Below are 16,263 nucleotides of genomic sequence, written 5' to 3' on the forward strand. Positions count from 1 at the left end.
ACCGAGACAAAATATAAAATATTTTAACGCATTGTGAAAAGAGAAGGTAGATAGTATTTTTTTAATTGGAGAGACGATTATGTAGCTATTGGGGTGTTGGATGCTGAGGAAGACGAAGGATCAGGATAGGAATTTCATTGTTTTATGACATAGAAAAGGGGATCTGATTTTGTTGGTGAGGATAGAATGCAGTTAGTGATGAGAGATAGAGAGTTAGGTTGTAAGGGTGATCCGATTATTACTGGATACCCGATTTGATTGTACATGGACGTTTTTACTCGGTTTTTTTATATTATACTTACATTTAACCCAAAAAAAAAAAAAAAAAAAAGCTATTGGATGAGTTTCATATGAATGGACCCAACACGAAATGTACCATAATCTATCTTTTGTATAGACAAACTTTACAGAAATGAGAAATGGGTCATGGGTCACACTAGTCATCATAGGTCATATGGTAACTTATTTCAGTAACCATAATTGTTTAGGTGTATAAATACTAAGCTATTGCAACACATTTCAAGCCACTACTACACATACAACACTCAAAATTGAAGATTTAAATTAATTAAGAGTACTAAAAATAATTGTTATAACAATGGGGGAGTTTAAGCATTTAGTAGTGGCTAAGTTCAAAGAGGGTGTTGTTGTTGATGACATTATCAAAGGGATGCAAGATCTTGTCTCCGATGTTGATTCTGTCAAGTCTTTTGAGTGGTATGTAGTAATTAACGATTTCATTGCATGTTTTAATTACTTGTGTTCTTTAATAATCTTTTTCATTTGAATTATCTCTTAGGCTTACCTGATGATTTCGTACCTTGATTATTTGGTGTTCGAGTATTCTGTGGTACTTATTTTTAGTACTATCTCGATCTCGATATGTTTTGGTGTACGAGATTTTGAAACTAATGAGAGTGTAGTATATAGGTTATTGTGGAAGGATAAACTATAAATCGGTGATCAGAGTGTGATATTGAGATTATCGAGTTGGAATTCAACATTATATTAACTTTAAAAATGATAGTGTAACAAGATGACAACTAAATTATATATATGCATATGAGTTCACATCTTTTCCATTTTCTAAAAGGAAAAGAGGATTTTGTTTACTTTCAAAGGAAGTAGGTCGTATTCCAGCAACATCTAATATTTCGAAATTCATGCACAGAAATAAACGGATAGTGGAGATTAAATATAAAAATATAACTCTGTATTATATAAGTTTGAGACTCGATTATCTAAAGGAAATGCACAGGATTCTAATGCGTGAAAAATATGGTTTTATCTATAGAAGGCAATGGGTTGTGCTGTGTCAGCCCGGGTCCCGGCCCGGCTTAGGCACGGTCAATCGTTCTTTCAGGCCGTGTCGTGCCGACCAACTTTTCGCACCCTCACCATGGCCCACCCCTTGGCCCGGGCAAGTCGGGCCGGACGCGTGCCGCCCATTTTGTTTCGGGTAGTTTTTAATGCTTTTTTAATTACTTACCTCTAAAAACGTCGTATCTGACCTATCATGCCTCGTGCCAAGGCAAGGGTTTTTTTTGGAATTTTGGGGTTGCAGCCCGCCTCTTCCCTGATCGTGCCCGACCCGGGTCACCTTTATTCACCGTGGCATGCCGGATTCGTACCGCCCGCCTTGGCCCGTCCCGAAATGGCTACTCTAGTTCTATCCTACTATTATCCTCCTACTATTTTCCTTTTGAAATAGATGTTACTTTGCATGTAAATATAACTCGTGCACTAGTCATTTCATACATATTTATTGAAGTATAAGAAGACCAACAAAAAATGTGTAATGTGAAACAGGGGACAAGATGTAGAGAGCCACGAAATGCTTAGGCAAGGATTTACACACTCATTTCTTATGTCATTTGATAACAAGGAAGATTTCATTGCATTCATGTCTCATCCTAAACATGTTGAGTTTTCATCCACATTTTCCGCTGCTATTGAGAAAGTTGTTCTCCTCGACTTCTCTAGAGTCCTTGCCAAGCCTATCAAGCCAGCTGTGCCGGAAGTCCCACCAGCGGCGGAAACTCCTGCTCCTCCAGCATAATAACAATAATAAGCTCCCTATTTAATAGGGTTGTTTATTATAAGTGGGTGTCATGAAATGTCTTAATGTCTGATGTTAAGCTCTTCATTAGCAATCAAAATGCATGCATGCAATATGTGTACTACTACAATTAAATTATGGTGAAATCAAATTAATTAGAGTTCCTCTTCTTTTAGATGAACTATTTTGGTTTGAAACAATAAGACGGAGTTTTGAGATCATTTACAGTTAAATATGATCATTTTTTGGAAAATAAGTTATCATAAATTGTAACACTAGTAACTCAATCATTGCAATTATATTTGACCCTAAAATGATCATAAAAGTTGTAATAGTATATCCGTAAGAAAAATTCTTGTGTCTTTTGGGAGAACCGTCTTTACTTCTAAAATCAATTCTCTAAATAGAATTTTATAAAGATTTAGGTATAAGAAGAACCATCTTTACTTCTAAAAACAATTATCCAAATAGAATCTTATAAAGATTTAGGTATAAGGAGTACGATTACGATTATTTAAAGACACTCGAATATTTCTATATGCAATAAGAGGTTCGAATGAAAGATCAATCAAAATAATGTTGGCTTTTGCAATCAAGCTTTAAGGCAATTGGCCAAACAAGGCTCGTGAATGTCCTTGTCAATATGACTTGAGGTTTTCATGTCCCCCACTACACCTAAGTTTGCACTGTACCTTAAAAGGCTCCTTGGACAAGAGGTAATAATAGCCCTAAGATGTCAGAGGCTACACGATCGTCATTTACTATTTATTTAAATAAAATTAATTACTCTATAATATTCCCTATTTGAAAAATTAGAAAACTTTATATTCAAAGGTTGTAAGAAAATTACTATAAAGCGTTTTATATAATGAGCCCTAAAATACAAAATTGTAGAGATTGGGTTTGTAAATTTACGACAACTATTTTATTTATAGTGAGATAAAAATGTCTTTTTGTTAACCTAAAATTTGCACGTTATCTATTAACACAAATTCTTGTTTGTGACGGCACATATCCGTCACTCTTGAGTGACGGATACCATTTTACCTCACAAAGTACCCACTTTTTCTCTCTCTGCAACACTATTCATGTGGTCCCCTTTCTCCACTAACCCATTTTGTTACCATTTTAACTCACAAAATATCCGCCACAAATGGTAACCCGTCACAAGGGAGACCAATTGATCTATTAATAGAATGTACTAACGAATCATGAATTGATGATGCAAAGCGATTCCGGGATTTTAATAAAAAATTGCATGTTTTATAGGTGGTAATGGGGTTGTTCTGGTCGGGCCACCTCGGGTTCATGTCATATCAGGTCATGACTATGTCCGGGCCGGGTTCGGGGTAACTTACAGCTCGGGTTAGTCGGGTCAGTACTTAGCTCGGGTTCGGGTTTGGGTCGGGTTCGAGTCATTGCTAAGCTGGGTCATTTAGATACATTTGTCAGGTCGAGTTGTGTTTTGGTCGAGTCCGGTCATTGACGGTTCAGGTCATTACCAGAGTCGTTTTCGGGCAAGGTCATTTTAGCATCGGGTAATTATATTATGATAATTTTTCAGGGCTAGTCGGATCTGAGTCGGGTTTTGTTTGGTTTGGCTCATAAATTCGTTATAGGGTTGATTTTTTTCCGGTCATTTTACCAATTTTAGTGAGTTATGGTCATTATTTAGGGAAACTACAAGGTTACTTAATTTTAAATACTTTATAAAAGTCTTTCATAATGTCGGTTTATTTTAGTTTTATCCCCGTTACTTTTCGTTCATGTCGGAGTTATATTTCATGTTAGTCTGAGGTTATCTTTAAGATCGAGTCAGCTTTCGGGTTATCTTTTGGGTTAGGTTAGTTGTCAGGTCATGTTGGGTCAAAGCATGTATCAAGCCGGGTCGGGTTACAACTTACAAGTCATTTTAGGGTGGGGTGGGGTCGGGTCGAGTTAGGTTAGGTTTTCAACATTTTTGGGGTGGATTGGGTTTGCTCGAGTTCAGATTGGGTCAGACTTGCCAGCTCTTCTATGGGGTTTGATCATATGGTGCTAAGATAAAAATCCATTACTCTTTGAGTTTCTGAATTGTTTCCTATTTTCAAAATTAATTCAAGTTGCCATATAAAATGAACCGAATATAAATTTGGTTTTGAGTTTGAGTTTGAGTTTTCTAAATATACAAGTTCTCATTTAAGACGGTAACATCAGATGCCATTATTGGGATCAAATTAATCATTTTCAATAGTGTCGATTCAATTTGAATATAGTTTTAAACAAAGTTGTCATTCCTAAACTACACTATCTATCAAGCTCATGATATTATCATATGGAAGTTTAGAAGAGATGGAGCTTTACAAGATTATGGTGATTATGATGATGGGTATGAGGTCGGCAAAGATCTCTTGATATCCCTATCCACGTGCTCAATCTTTGTGATTGTGTAGTCACTTGTGAATTGTGACAACCCTCATGCTAATTTGCTAATTGTGGGACTTGATTGCATGTATTTGCATGATAACAACCATTCTATTAATTTTTTAGGAAGATTCACATGATACTCCTAAGCTTTGATATTTTGCACGAAATATTTAATTTTTTTATTCGTAAAACTTTAATAGTCCACTAGGTGGGAGTTTTTGTATGTTAAAAGTTTTCTTTTTAAAGAATTGTGTCCTAAGACATTTTCGACAATTACTAAATATAATATAGAATAATATTTTATGGAGATAATAATTATATTATTTTATTAAATCATAATTACTTGCTAGAGAATAATTATGATAATTAGTCACAATAAGATTGAATTAATGGCTAAAATAATATAATCTTATGAGGTCGCACATATAAGTACAATCAGAAAAATAATATAAGTGCAATAAGTAAACAATATGAGGCACTGGTTTAGGAAAGGAATATGAGTTCTTTCCTTATCCCGCCTAGGCTCTAGTATGGTATGTGATACTATATATATAGGGAGCTAGGGTGATGGAAAAAGACTATGAAGTTTTTCAATAAGAAACCACAATTCTGCCTCAAGCACCTATTAAAGTAAGAGAGTAATATTGATCCTTCTCTTCCGTTCTAACAGACGTGGGTTTCCGGATTGTGCTTGTTGACCGAGTAGAGGAGCAAAAAGAGGGGCTGTAACACCCCGTGAGGTTATGAGATTGAGTTGTCCTACTGATAGCATTGTTTTGTGTCGGTCTAAGAGGGTGATTTTATCACCCTCGTGTCTTTTAATATGGGTCTTTTAGTATGCTTTTCCTAACACTTGGCATAGGGGTTGATGTGGTTGAACTTATGTAATTCACCTCGGTTGGACGATTGATCCTCATGAACGGAACCCGAGAGGCATAGGGCACCCTTCAAAGGTTAAGACAAGCACAAGGAGCTCCCATGTAGCCTAGAAGCCTTCTTGAAGAAGTAGGAGTGAAACTTGGAAAGTAAAGAAGGAAGCAAAGTTTGAAGATTTTGAAGCTGAACTCCCGAGATGGTGCGCAGCCTACGCAGTGAAAGTGCGCAGCCTGCGCAGGTTGCGCAGCCTGCGCCTACGTCAGAGGTGCCTGCGCATTTTTGGTTTTAAACACGGGCTTAAGGAAACATTCCGTGTTTTTGGGCTTGCTTTGAGGCTTTTAACCTAGAAAGGAGTGCACCCATATATATACCCCTCATGTTTGAAGACCTAATTATCACCTAAGCATTGAATAATCTCTAAAAATTGTAGTAAGCAAGAACAATTTATTTGGCATTCAAGTTGTAATCTTTCTTTGTTTTTGGGTTGTAAGCAAACTATGGAAGGCTAGTTCTTCCCTTACTTGATGTAATTTGATCAAAGTATCCAACTTTGGTAATTGTAAGACTCTTAAACCTCTCTTTATTTATCTAAAGTTCTTTCCTTGTGCTTAATTTCTTTTGTTGAGTAATTGAATGTTTGGGTTGTCCATCCTTGCATGTTATTTACTTGATTATTGCAAATCCTAATGAAATGGTTTAATTTAGTTGGGATTGTTGAAGCAAGTTTGTTGTTTGTTGATTTGGTTTAAAGGATTCATGCAACAAATAGGAAAGTTCATGTCTTTTGCTCATTTGTATGGTTTAATCTTATGAGGAATTGATCCTAGCTTCATCTTTTGGTTGAATTCTTAATGCTCATGCTTAGTCTCTTGTCATGGTTTAATGATTTGTTACTTAAGCTTGAAGGGTATGTGTGGATGGTTTAATTTGCATGTATCAACATCTTGAGATGATAGTATTGGGTAGAAAATTGTAAGAGAGGAATAAAAGAGTCAAGCTTTGTCATTGTTGGGTTACTAAGAGAGAGTTACATCAAGTATTCCCCCTTTATATTGAATCTTGCATACTAGTTGTTTGTAGAATTGTCTCAATAGGAAGATATTCAAGTTCTACTCATATTTCCATGTTTGTTTCTCAAAATCAATCTTTTTCCATCTATGTTTTCTACTAGTTGATCCTTGTTAATAGCCATTGTTTGTGATTATTTTCTTTTGTTAAGTTTAAATTGTCATTAGGTTCTTAATTAGTAGTAGAGACCCACTTAGTAGCCATTAGTTTACAATTCAAGCTTTAGTCTTATCCCCTTCTCTTGGGTTCGACCCTTTACTTCCGCTTTACTATTGTTTTTATTGAAAGTTAGTAGAGTCAAAGTTTAGGCTATAAATTGTTAATTTGGTAGTTAATTCTACTATTACGACACCTAGTTTGTGCTTACCAAATTTTGGCGCCGTTGCCGGGGAAGGGCAACATAGCTAGAACTTGAGTTTGTGAATTTATGTTTAGTTGTTTTATTACTCCTCTTGTTGTTAGAAGTACTAGGAAGTTCTAATTTGTTTGCTTAGTGCGAAGGTATATGTTTGGTTCCCCACAACACGGTGAATCGACTCCCGTGGAAGAAGACGCTTTTGGGGCCTATTCTTGGCTATTCACTAACCCTTGGTACCGAAGGGCCCAAAGAGACCATATAGTGGAAGAACCACCCTTAGAAGTGTTGGGAAATGTGTCCTCAACAATAGTGCGATCACAAGATTTAAAAATCATTATTAAATCTCATATCACTACAAGGAAAAGGGGCATTAGCAACCAACTGAATTGGTTGCAAATGTCTGAAAATTGGTCGCTAATTGGATTTAGCGACTAACTTGCGACTAATTTCCTTTGGTTGCTGTAGCCTCAGTCGCTAATTGCAGTTGGTCGCTAAATTGGTTGCTGTTTTGCAACCAACACTATTAGTTGCGATTTGCGACTACTTATGTGATTGCAAATTTGCGACCACTTGTAATAGTTGCAGATTTGCGACCACTTGAATAGTTGCGGATTTGCAACCATTTTCCTAGGTTGGTCTCTAAATGTATTTAGTATAAAAAAAAATTAATACCAACTCAAAAACTTTTGAGTTGGGTGTAGGATGTAGGTATGTAGATTGTAGATGTACCAAATTACCTCTGAAATGTATAAAACACATGAAATAAAATACATAAATAAAAATACATTAAAAGCATATCCTTAAAAAAGCTATTGTCTTTATTGTCATTAATAAAAATCCAAAGTCAAAAATCTCATACAAACAAACCACAAATTCGTAATATGATTTCACTATTAAATCTACTATCTACACTAGCAATGTAATGGCATCTCCTCCAACTGCTGCATCAAGTCCACCTTTGCTAGACATGCCTACAAAGAAAAGACATTACGGAGTATTCGTTAGAGACGAATTTAATGGCATCATCCAATAATGAGGAAAACGGAAACAACCAGCTTTAAAAAAAATAACAATGAAACTAGATCTAAACATAGAATAAGACTGACAAAAATAAAATAACAATGAAACTCGTTAAAAACAACAATGAAATGTTGTTAGATCCACAATACACACATTAAATCCACGAAAGATATCAAACCGCATTTAAAAAATTAACATCTATATAAAAGCAATAAGATGCCCACACTTGACCACGAAAATTAGATCTTACCTTTAGCAATCTTTGATATTTGACCAACAAATAAATTGATTGACTGAAGATAAGAAAAGTGGGGGTTAATGATGGAGGATAATAGATGGCTATGGACTTTGGAGTTAAGTTAAGGGAGAGGAGATAAAAAGGAGAGAAGAAGAGAGTGAGAGCAACAGACTTGGGGAAAATTGTGAGGATGAGTGAGTTTGTGAGTTTAATTGTTTATATAAGGCGGCTACATTGTCCACCAAAGTTAGGGTAAAAGTTTGGTCCATTCCAGTTGGTTGCTAATTAGCAACCACCCAACTTATTATTAGTTTCTAATTAGCATCTAATTTTGTAACCAACTTTAAAATGGTTGCTAATTAGCAACCAACATTAAATTGGTCGCTAATTAGCTTCTGATATTTGAAACTAATGTTAAGTAGGTTGCTAATTAGCGACCAACTTAAAAGTAGTCGCTAATTAGCAACCAATAAGTAGTTGGTCGCAAAGGTTGGTCGCTAAGTGACCTTTTTCTTGTAGTGTATAAAGAATACATGAGGGATGATTATTTATTAAGTCGACTGACCGTCATTAATCGGTAATGATTGGCTGACTAGAGTTTGACATTACTGTCGTGTGACGGTGGTGGTCAGTTGATCCCTTAAGGTCACACCTAAAGGACAATTCCCTTAATGGATAAATTGATTAATTGTATGACGATACGAGGTAATCAATTCCTTAAAAGTGAACAATTTACTTGTGAGAGAGAAGTTTAATATCTTATTATAATGGGATTAAATAAGATTCTTTTTAGTGATAAAAGGCTTTATTACTAAAATAGCTTATTGTTTGAGAAACAATAGAGATAAGAATGAATGGTTAATTATAATTACAAGATGTTGTGAATTATAATTTTGTGACCCATTTTATTTATGTGATCAAGTATCACTAGTCAATTTATTGTATGTAATTTAATTAATTCGAAAAATGATATTTATGGGATAAATATGCATTAGATTAATTAATAACATGTAAAATACTACATGTGACATATTGTGTGACAAATGACAAAATTGACAAAATAAAATGGTAGTCCATTTTGAGATGTATGGACCGTATGGAGGTATTGTTTATGATGAATAATTGACTTATTTTATCATAAACACATTATGGGTTTTGTTTATAAAACTACATGCCTTTATGCTTTTGCTTTGTGTTACACAAAAGGTGTTATGGGCAATGCACTCTTGTCTTTTGGTCTAACAAAATTGGCACGCCTAATACACCATCAAACCGTGGGATTTATGATGAATCCATTGTGATTGTTGTTGACATACAATAATACAATTCATTCAACAATGCAAAAATGTTTTTGCTCTTATCATTCTCTCGACAATTTCTTCAACAAGTTTTGAAGATACAAAAATTATTGTTCATTAATTCTAATATCAAAACATCATTACTAGTGTAGTAGTAATAATCATATTAGAAATATTTTAAGGATACTTGTATATTAATCTAGTTAATTAGTATACTAGTTTAAGGGTAAGTCTTGGGTGCAATCTAAGGAGGATTTCTATACTTGGGATCTTGGAGGATCATCCATCATTATAAGCTCAAGAACAAGAGAGAAAGGTGATCTCTCTTGTGCCCATTTGAACCGAAATTTATATGGTGAGAATACGATTTCTTCTCTAATTTCATTATTGTTTGCATGCATAAGATTTGTTATTAATTTTATGACTAAATTAATTTGGAACATATATGAATATGTTAAAATTGAAATAAAGATTTCCAACAAGTGGTATCAGAGCACAAGGTTGGTTGCATGCAAATCGGTTATTGTTTTTCCGAGTTATATGATTAACAAACAAAACTTATAAATTTGTGTTTATTATGCAATATCACGAAATTTATTTTGCATGTTATATATTCTGGTCCTAAAACGTTTTAGGTCATTTTTATGATTCACGGAAATATTATTGCTCATTTTAAGGATTTTTGGTCATTTTATTACATTTTTATGACTAAAATGGGAATTAAAATGCTAAAAATAGTTAAATTTCGTTTCTGACCTTGGAAAAATTATATAACCTCACATGCATATTTTACAAGTTGTGTGTAAAAGGACGAATTAATGTGATTAATTTTGCATGATTTATGATTTTTATGAGATAAAGATGGATTAAAAGAGGTAAAATGGTTAAAAATAGTTAAATGTCGAATTAAGCCATGATCTTTTAATATGATGTCACATGCTAGATTTACAGAGAGTATGTATTTTTCCAGATTTAAATATCTTCTTTAGCATGATTTATGGATTTTTGAGTAAAAATGGCATAAATAGTGACTATTTTAGCAAATATTAGCTAAAACGTAAAACATGGCTTGAGAAAATTATTTTAAGTTGAATTAATATCCCTATTATCAGAACTAAAGTTGTAAAAATTATTGGAGTAATTTTCGAGTACTTTATGTATTTTATGAGATAAAACTGATAAAATGCAACTATATTTACTCAATATTAATTCGAAATTTTTTAACCATGTTTTTGACATTATGAGGGTCATGGAATTATTCCAGAATGTTCAAAATTTTAAAATTCAAATTTTGAAACTTTTATGAGTTAATTTGGATTTATATCATATATATTGAGTTTTTTAAGGTCAAAAATGAGCATAAAATTAAATCAAGTTGAATTATTGTCAAAAATTTAGTGAAGACTGATTTTTGAGTCCTAAAATGTGTTAGGATAATTAACTTGAGCTTAGATGTGATTTAAGTGTTAATTAGTGATTTTAAAAGGTTATTATCACGCATTTCCATGAAACCGGGTTATATGTACGACATAAGATAAATAGGGCGATTTGGCACATGATTTTGCATGATAGGTACATATTATAATGCTGCATATTTCAATTGTTGAATGTCTTTTATTTATATAATTTTGAATTATGTAATTTTATCTTAGTATGGCCTTAGTTTTAATTAATATTACCCGTAATGAAAGGGAATATTGATTTGGTTGTAATTTTATGTGATCTCGTATCACTTTTATTACTATTTCATTAGTTTTTCCATTTTACAAATGTATAATAGGGATAGCTTTGTATTTTTATTATTATTTGTAATTATGGAGCATCTTCAAAGACGGTGCCATTCGGAAGGGTGATCCGACAAAGACGGTGTCTTGGGAGGCTTGCCAATTGAAGATTCAAGGGACCAATGGAGTTGGTTTCCGAATATGTAATAGATTATTTGATTTTCTATTTTAGGAAGGCCATACTAGGAATTTTATTTATTGCATTGCATTTCTTTTAATATGTTACATGCATTGCCAAATCGCCATAACCAAACATGCATTATCATTTTCATTTTTATCGAGTATATCGACCGTGTCAATTATAATTATCGTAGTTTACCGCTTTAGTTCACTTAAAACGTGATAGATAATAAATTGACATGACCTCTCGCTAAAATAAACAATTGAGACTTAGCCTTACCAAATAGTAGAAACCATGAAGTACCAGTTTCGCAAGGGAGTTGAGCCGGCTTTACCGTAAGACAAACCTTGTTACGTTGGTGAAGTGGGTGATAAATGTCTATCCACCGAATTCATGTTAATAAAGGGTATTTCGGCACACCGTGCCCTAAGTTGATATGGGTTTGGATTATGGACACATTTATTCGAAATTTGGGTTGTACTCAACGAAAGTATTCACGACGTATTTCCGGATGTGTTTCGGGCTAGAGATGAATATTAATGTTAATATCATCGACCAAGAGTTCTAAAAGTAGAATCGATTAAAGAGTTAATCCACCGAGTTATATTGACGAGGGGTATTTCGGCACACCGTGCCCCAAATCATTATGAATTTGGATCTTGGAATCATTTATCATAGTTGGGTAGAGGTCACTATGTAAATGCTTTACTTGTTATCTACAAGTATTATTAAAACGATAAATGTTAAGTTTTCCACTATTCCGTTATCATATTGTTCTATTTCTTTACCACAATTCATATACGATATCATTTCGATTTTTCCAAAATCTCCATCAAAACATCGTAACTAAAGACAAATATGAATTTGCTTCTAAAACCTCGAATTAACCATTGCTAAGGATCTCTTGCAAAGAGTATAGATTAAAGTTATCTATTATCAAACAGGTTTTTGATTCTAGACTAACACATCTACTTACAATGGATTGTTTTTCATGTACTTAAAAGAATTAAGTACCTTGAAATAATTGTTTTGGTAATTAGTTTTGTCAAGAATTCGTAATTGACCAAAATAACGCAACCATCTCAATGAAAGTTTTTAAGACTAAGACGAACAAATGAAGTGTGATCTTCATGAATTCAATTTTGCTTCTCAAAGCAAAGACTCATTGAAATGAGTGGGAGCATTCTCTTAAACCGTTAAGATGAGGACGAGGTTCAAGAAGTAAGGATTATAATGGAATTGATACAAGGTAATGTCAAAAGTAAAGTTGTTGAGAATGACGATACTAAACCTATCAATCCCGACCGATAAAGTTTCCATTGTCTCAAAATGTTGGACACGAGAAAGGAAACTACCCCAAATTATTGAAGAATCAAAAAGTTAGTTGTGGGACATCTAAATGGGATCTTCTTCTTTAAATGTTTATTTGATTAAACATAAATTTTGCTAGCACTACTTCGTCAATATTAGAAACCAATGGAGGTTTTCATCATTGTACTTGATACATAGGATGATTAGAATATGACGACTAGCAACAATGAAGTCGAGAGATAGAGGCATTGTGTACTAAATCTAGTTTTTGGGTTTGGAGTCGTACTTAATTGTGACTATTAAGTACAAAAACTCTAAATAAGAATACAAACTTGTTAAGATACAAAAGAGGTTTCACTTTTTGTGACCCTATACACCACGATTTGATGTATGGCTAGCCCATTATCAAGGTGATTATATTCTAAACCAAACTAGAATGGTATATCATGAAGATGATGCAAGACTCAAATTGGTAACCCAAGATTAAACCTTAAATTTTGGAATGATGAACGCAAAGAGTTATCGAATACTCTTGAAACCATTAGATTGTTAATGGTTTATGCGTATCTTGTATTCAAAGCAAGATGCCTCGTGCCTTTTGGTTGAAAGGAGATCGAGATTGAAAATCATTGATCCAAAATAGGTTGATCATTTTCTTTTACCAACGATTTAAATTGACACTAATGTGTTCACTTAATAAGGTAAATAGAGAAATCTTTGAAGAAGTTCAAAGTGTTCAAAGGAATCACGATTTAGTCGTGAAGGGATTATCAAAGTGAGGACTTTGATATAAGCCAAAGGAAATGTGATATGGTATCACAAGTTAATCTCTCTTAGCACGCATTATGGAGTAATGTGTGGCTGGATAAGAAACCAAACGCTATTCGATATGGTTTGGACTTCAATCAAGTTACTTTGAGTTACTTGATCCTTTTGGGGATTTTATCATTTTTTGTCTAAATTATTTTTCCACTAAATAGAATCATATGAGATATGAAATGGTAAGGGTACCATGTTTGTAAGTTTTCACAAGAAACAAATGCTCATTTTTCCTTATTATAATCACGAGTACACCAGGTTTGTGGCTCGTGAAGCTGTCGTTCTAAAATACAGGTTTATTTTTAGAAGACAGAGTGGGAGAAATTATTCAAGAGCCACAAAGAATGTTATGTTGCAAGAAACAGGTCTTTCTTGGCTACATGAGACGTGTTGTGTAAGACGCTGTTTCTTTAAAACCTAGGAGGTTAAAATTCGTCACTTGTTAAAGATGATGAATTCATGCTACTTTGAAGAAAGTAAAGAGCTTATAACTTACAAAAGAAATTGTTTGATTCAAGTTGATTACTTCTAGAAAGTAATGAACATATGACTTACATAAGAGTGTTTAAGTCACAACTCAATACAAGGCTTAGAGCCATGAAAATCCGAAACAAAAGGGCTTGATTAGTGACAAAGGGTTTTGCACTAATAAAGAGATATTTCAAAGCAAGATTGGTTGCAAAGGGTTTTGCACCAAATGAAATGCTTAAGTCTATTTGGATCTTCTTAGGGATTGTGTTTCATTATTATGAAATACATAGCGAGTGAATCTAAAACTCACTTCTTCAATAGAAGGAATGTATTCAATACATGTCTTGAGTTCAGTAGATTCTTGCAATCCTAAGATAATGTGAAACTTAAGTGAGAATCTTAAGTAGGACATCAATGAGTTGGAATCATTGTTTTGATCATGTGATAAAACTTTTCTCGATAAGTCGAGAAGTTGTGTTTATACATGGAGTTTAGTGGGAGTTACGGAAATTTTAATTAGTCCGATATGTGGATGACATATTGATCATTGAGAATGATTTAAGGCTTTTGGAGTAATATAATACATCTTTAATATCCGGTTTTATGAAGATAAATCCACATGTGATATTAGCGTCAATAAGAAGTCTTATGTTGATAAGATTCATGACTAGTTCAATTAAATTGAACACATTTTGATTGATTCTTTTTGCTTCCGCTGCCGGATCAATTAAATGAGTAATGATGTATAACACTTCATATACTTTGAGTATGATGAATTGTTTTCAAAATCGAATTTAAGTAATCTTTATCATGTAAGCCTGAAAATTACCCTTAAGTGCTTGCAGAAGCATTAAGGAAGTAATGTAAAGTGTTTATGATGCAATTTTGTGTAAGGGTGTTACACAAGTGACAATTGACAATTGAGATTGCGCATGGTTTCGACAAAACCATAATCAAAACACATTAGGGTGGTTAAGAGACCATTATGGCTATGTTAATTAAGAAGTAGATTTGCTAGAATCGTTCTAGGCAATAAAGAACAATGAGAAATTTTTATAACGGAAATTGAGTACACTTGCAATCATGAGATGTGCAAGAAGGATGAGTCCCGCACATTGTGAAAACAGTGGGAGCTATTCTTAGGCTAGAGGGCCTATGTCTAGATTGGATCTCGACACGTACTCAGAAAGTTTTGTAATGCAAATGTGTACATTGCAAAGGAAAACGAGTATGTAGTAAGGTTGAGTAAGGTACAAGAAGTTGATAAAACCTACTAACCAAAGCCTTATCAAAGGCTAAACATGATGAGTCATGTCATTTCAATCGAATTGAAATGAACAACTACGTACAAGATCAAATTAGATTATAGAATATGAAATAGTAATCAGGCATTGACTATTCATATGTGATAATCGCATTTGTCGTTCGAGTTTTACTTTAAAACTCTTTTATTATACTTTGTTACATCCAAACGGGTTGTAGAGACAATTGAACCCCGTTAAAGTGAACACGGATTAACATAGTATTCGCCCATAGTCACTTGTATGAGGTGACGTCTCGAAGTGACTAGAGTGTGATGCGATTGATGGCAAGTTCAAGTGTCATAGAGTCATATAAGATGACTAGTCGATCACATAGGCGGATGTATGGGACACTCGTCGGGCGGTGACCGCTTATAGAGTTCAGTAATTCATAAAGCCTGGTCGTGGCAAGAGCTACTATAGTATTCTTATGAGTCAATTCTTTTGACTAGAGACTATTCGCCCAAGTTGGCACAACTTCTGATTAGCTTTGATTTATACTCTACGATTTCGTAAATGAGGTCAAACTGGGTATATTTTGGGTTATGATGGACTGTGGTGAGAACGAAGGGAATAGGGCGATAGGAATTGTCCACCCCTTGTCAGGGTTAAAACAAATCTCAAGGCCACTCGAGGAGTAGTTAACTGGAAATGCGTGGCCACGCTCGGAAAGTATCTATGGTAGATAAATCCGGTCAATCAGTTATTCTCCAGATCGAGGAAACCACTCTCGATATGATCACTTGCAAGTACGACCCGAAAGACACCTTGCATTGAGTGGGAGATAGTAATAGGACAAGAGAATTGGTGACGCACACTTGTCGAGGACAAGTGGGAGATTGTTGGGAAATGTGTCCTCAACAATAGTGCGATCACAAGATTTAAAAATCATTATTAAATCTCATATAAAGAATACATGAGGGATGATTATTTATTAAGTCGACTGACCGTCATTAATCGGTAATGATTGGCTGACTAGAGTTTGACATTACTGTCGTGTGACGGTGGTGGTCAGTTGATCCCTTAAGGTCACACCTAAAGGACAATTCCCTTAATGGATAAATTGATTAATTGTATGACGATACGAGGTAATCAATTCCTTAAAAGTGAACAATTTACTTGTGAGAGAGAAG

General features: G+C 34.1%; 1 protein-coding gene and 1 long non-coding RNA gene across 2 annotated transcripts; one reads left to right on the forward strand and one right to left on the reverse strand.

Moving 5' to 3' along the window:
* The first annotated feature begins 397 nt into the window (after nucleotides 1-397).
* LOC141647947 (stress-response A/B barrel domain-containing protein At5g22580) lies at nucleotides 398-2,234 on the forward strand. The gene is made up of 2 exons (XM_074456327.1): nucleotides 398-717; nucleotides 1,810-2,234. The coding sequence occupies exons 1-2, from the start codon at nucleotides 599-601 to the stop codon at nucleotides 2,057-2,059; spliced, it is 369 nt and encodes a 122-aa protein (XP_074312428.1). The 5' UTR covers nucleotides 398-598; the 3' UTR covers nucleotides 2,060-2,234.
* A 5,333-nt stretch (nucleotides 2,235-7,567) lies between these two features.
* LOC141646258 (uncharacterized) lies at nucleotides 7,568-8,217 on the reverse strand. Its single transcript, XR_012545465.1, has 2 exons — nucleotides 8,038-8,217; nucleotides 7,568-7,738 (listed from the first exon to the last, which is right to left on the reverse strand). It is a non-coding gene; the product is annotated as an uncharacterized LOC141646258 (long non-coding RNA).
* Between the last annotated feature and the right edge of the window lie 8,046 nt (nucleotides 8,218-16,263).

Source organism: Silene latifolia, chromosome 3 (genome assembly GCF_048544455.1).
Source record: "Silene latifolia isolate original U9 population chromosome 3, ASM4854445v1, whole genome shotgun sequence".
Taxonomy (NCBI): Eukaryota; Viridiplantae; Streptophyta; class Magnoliopsida; order Caryophyllales; family Caryophyllaceae; genus Silene; species Silene latifolia.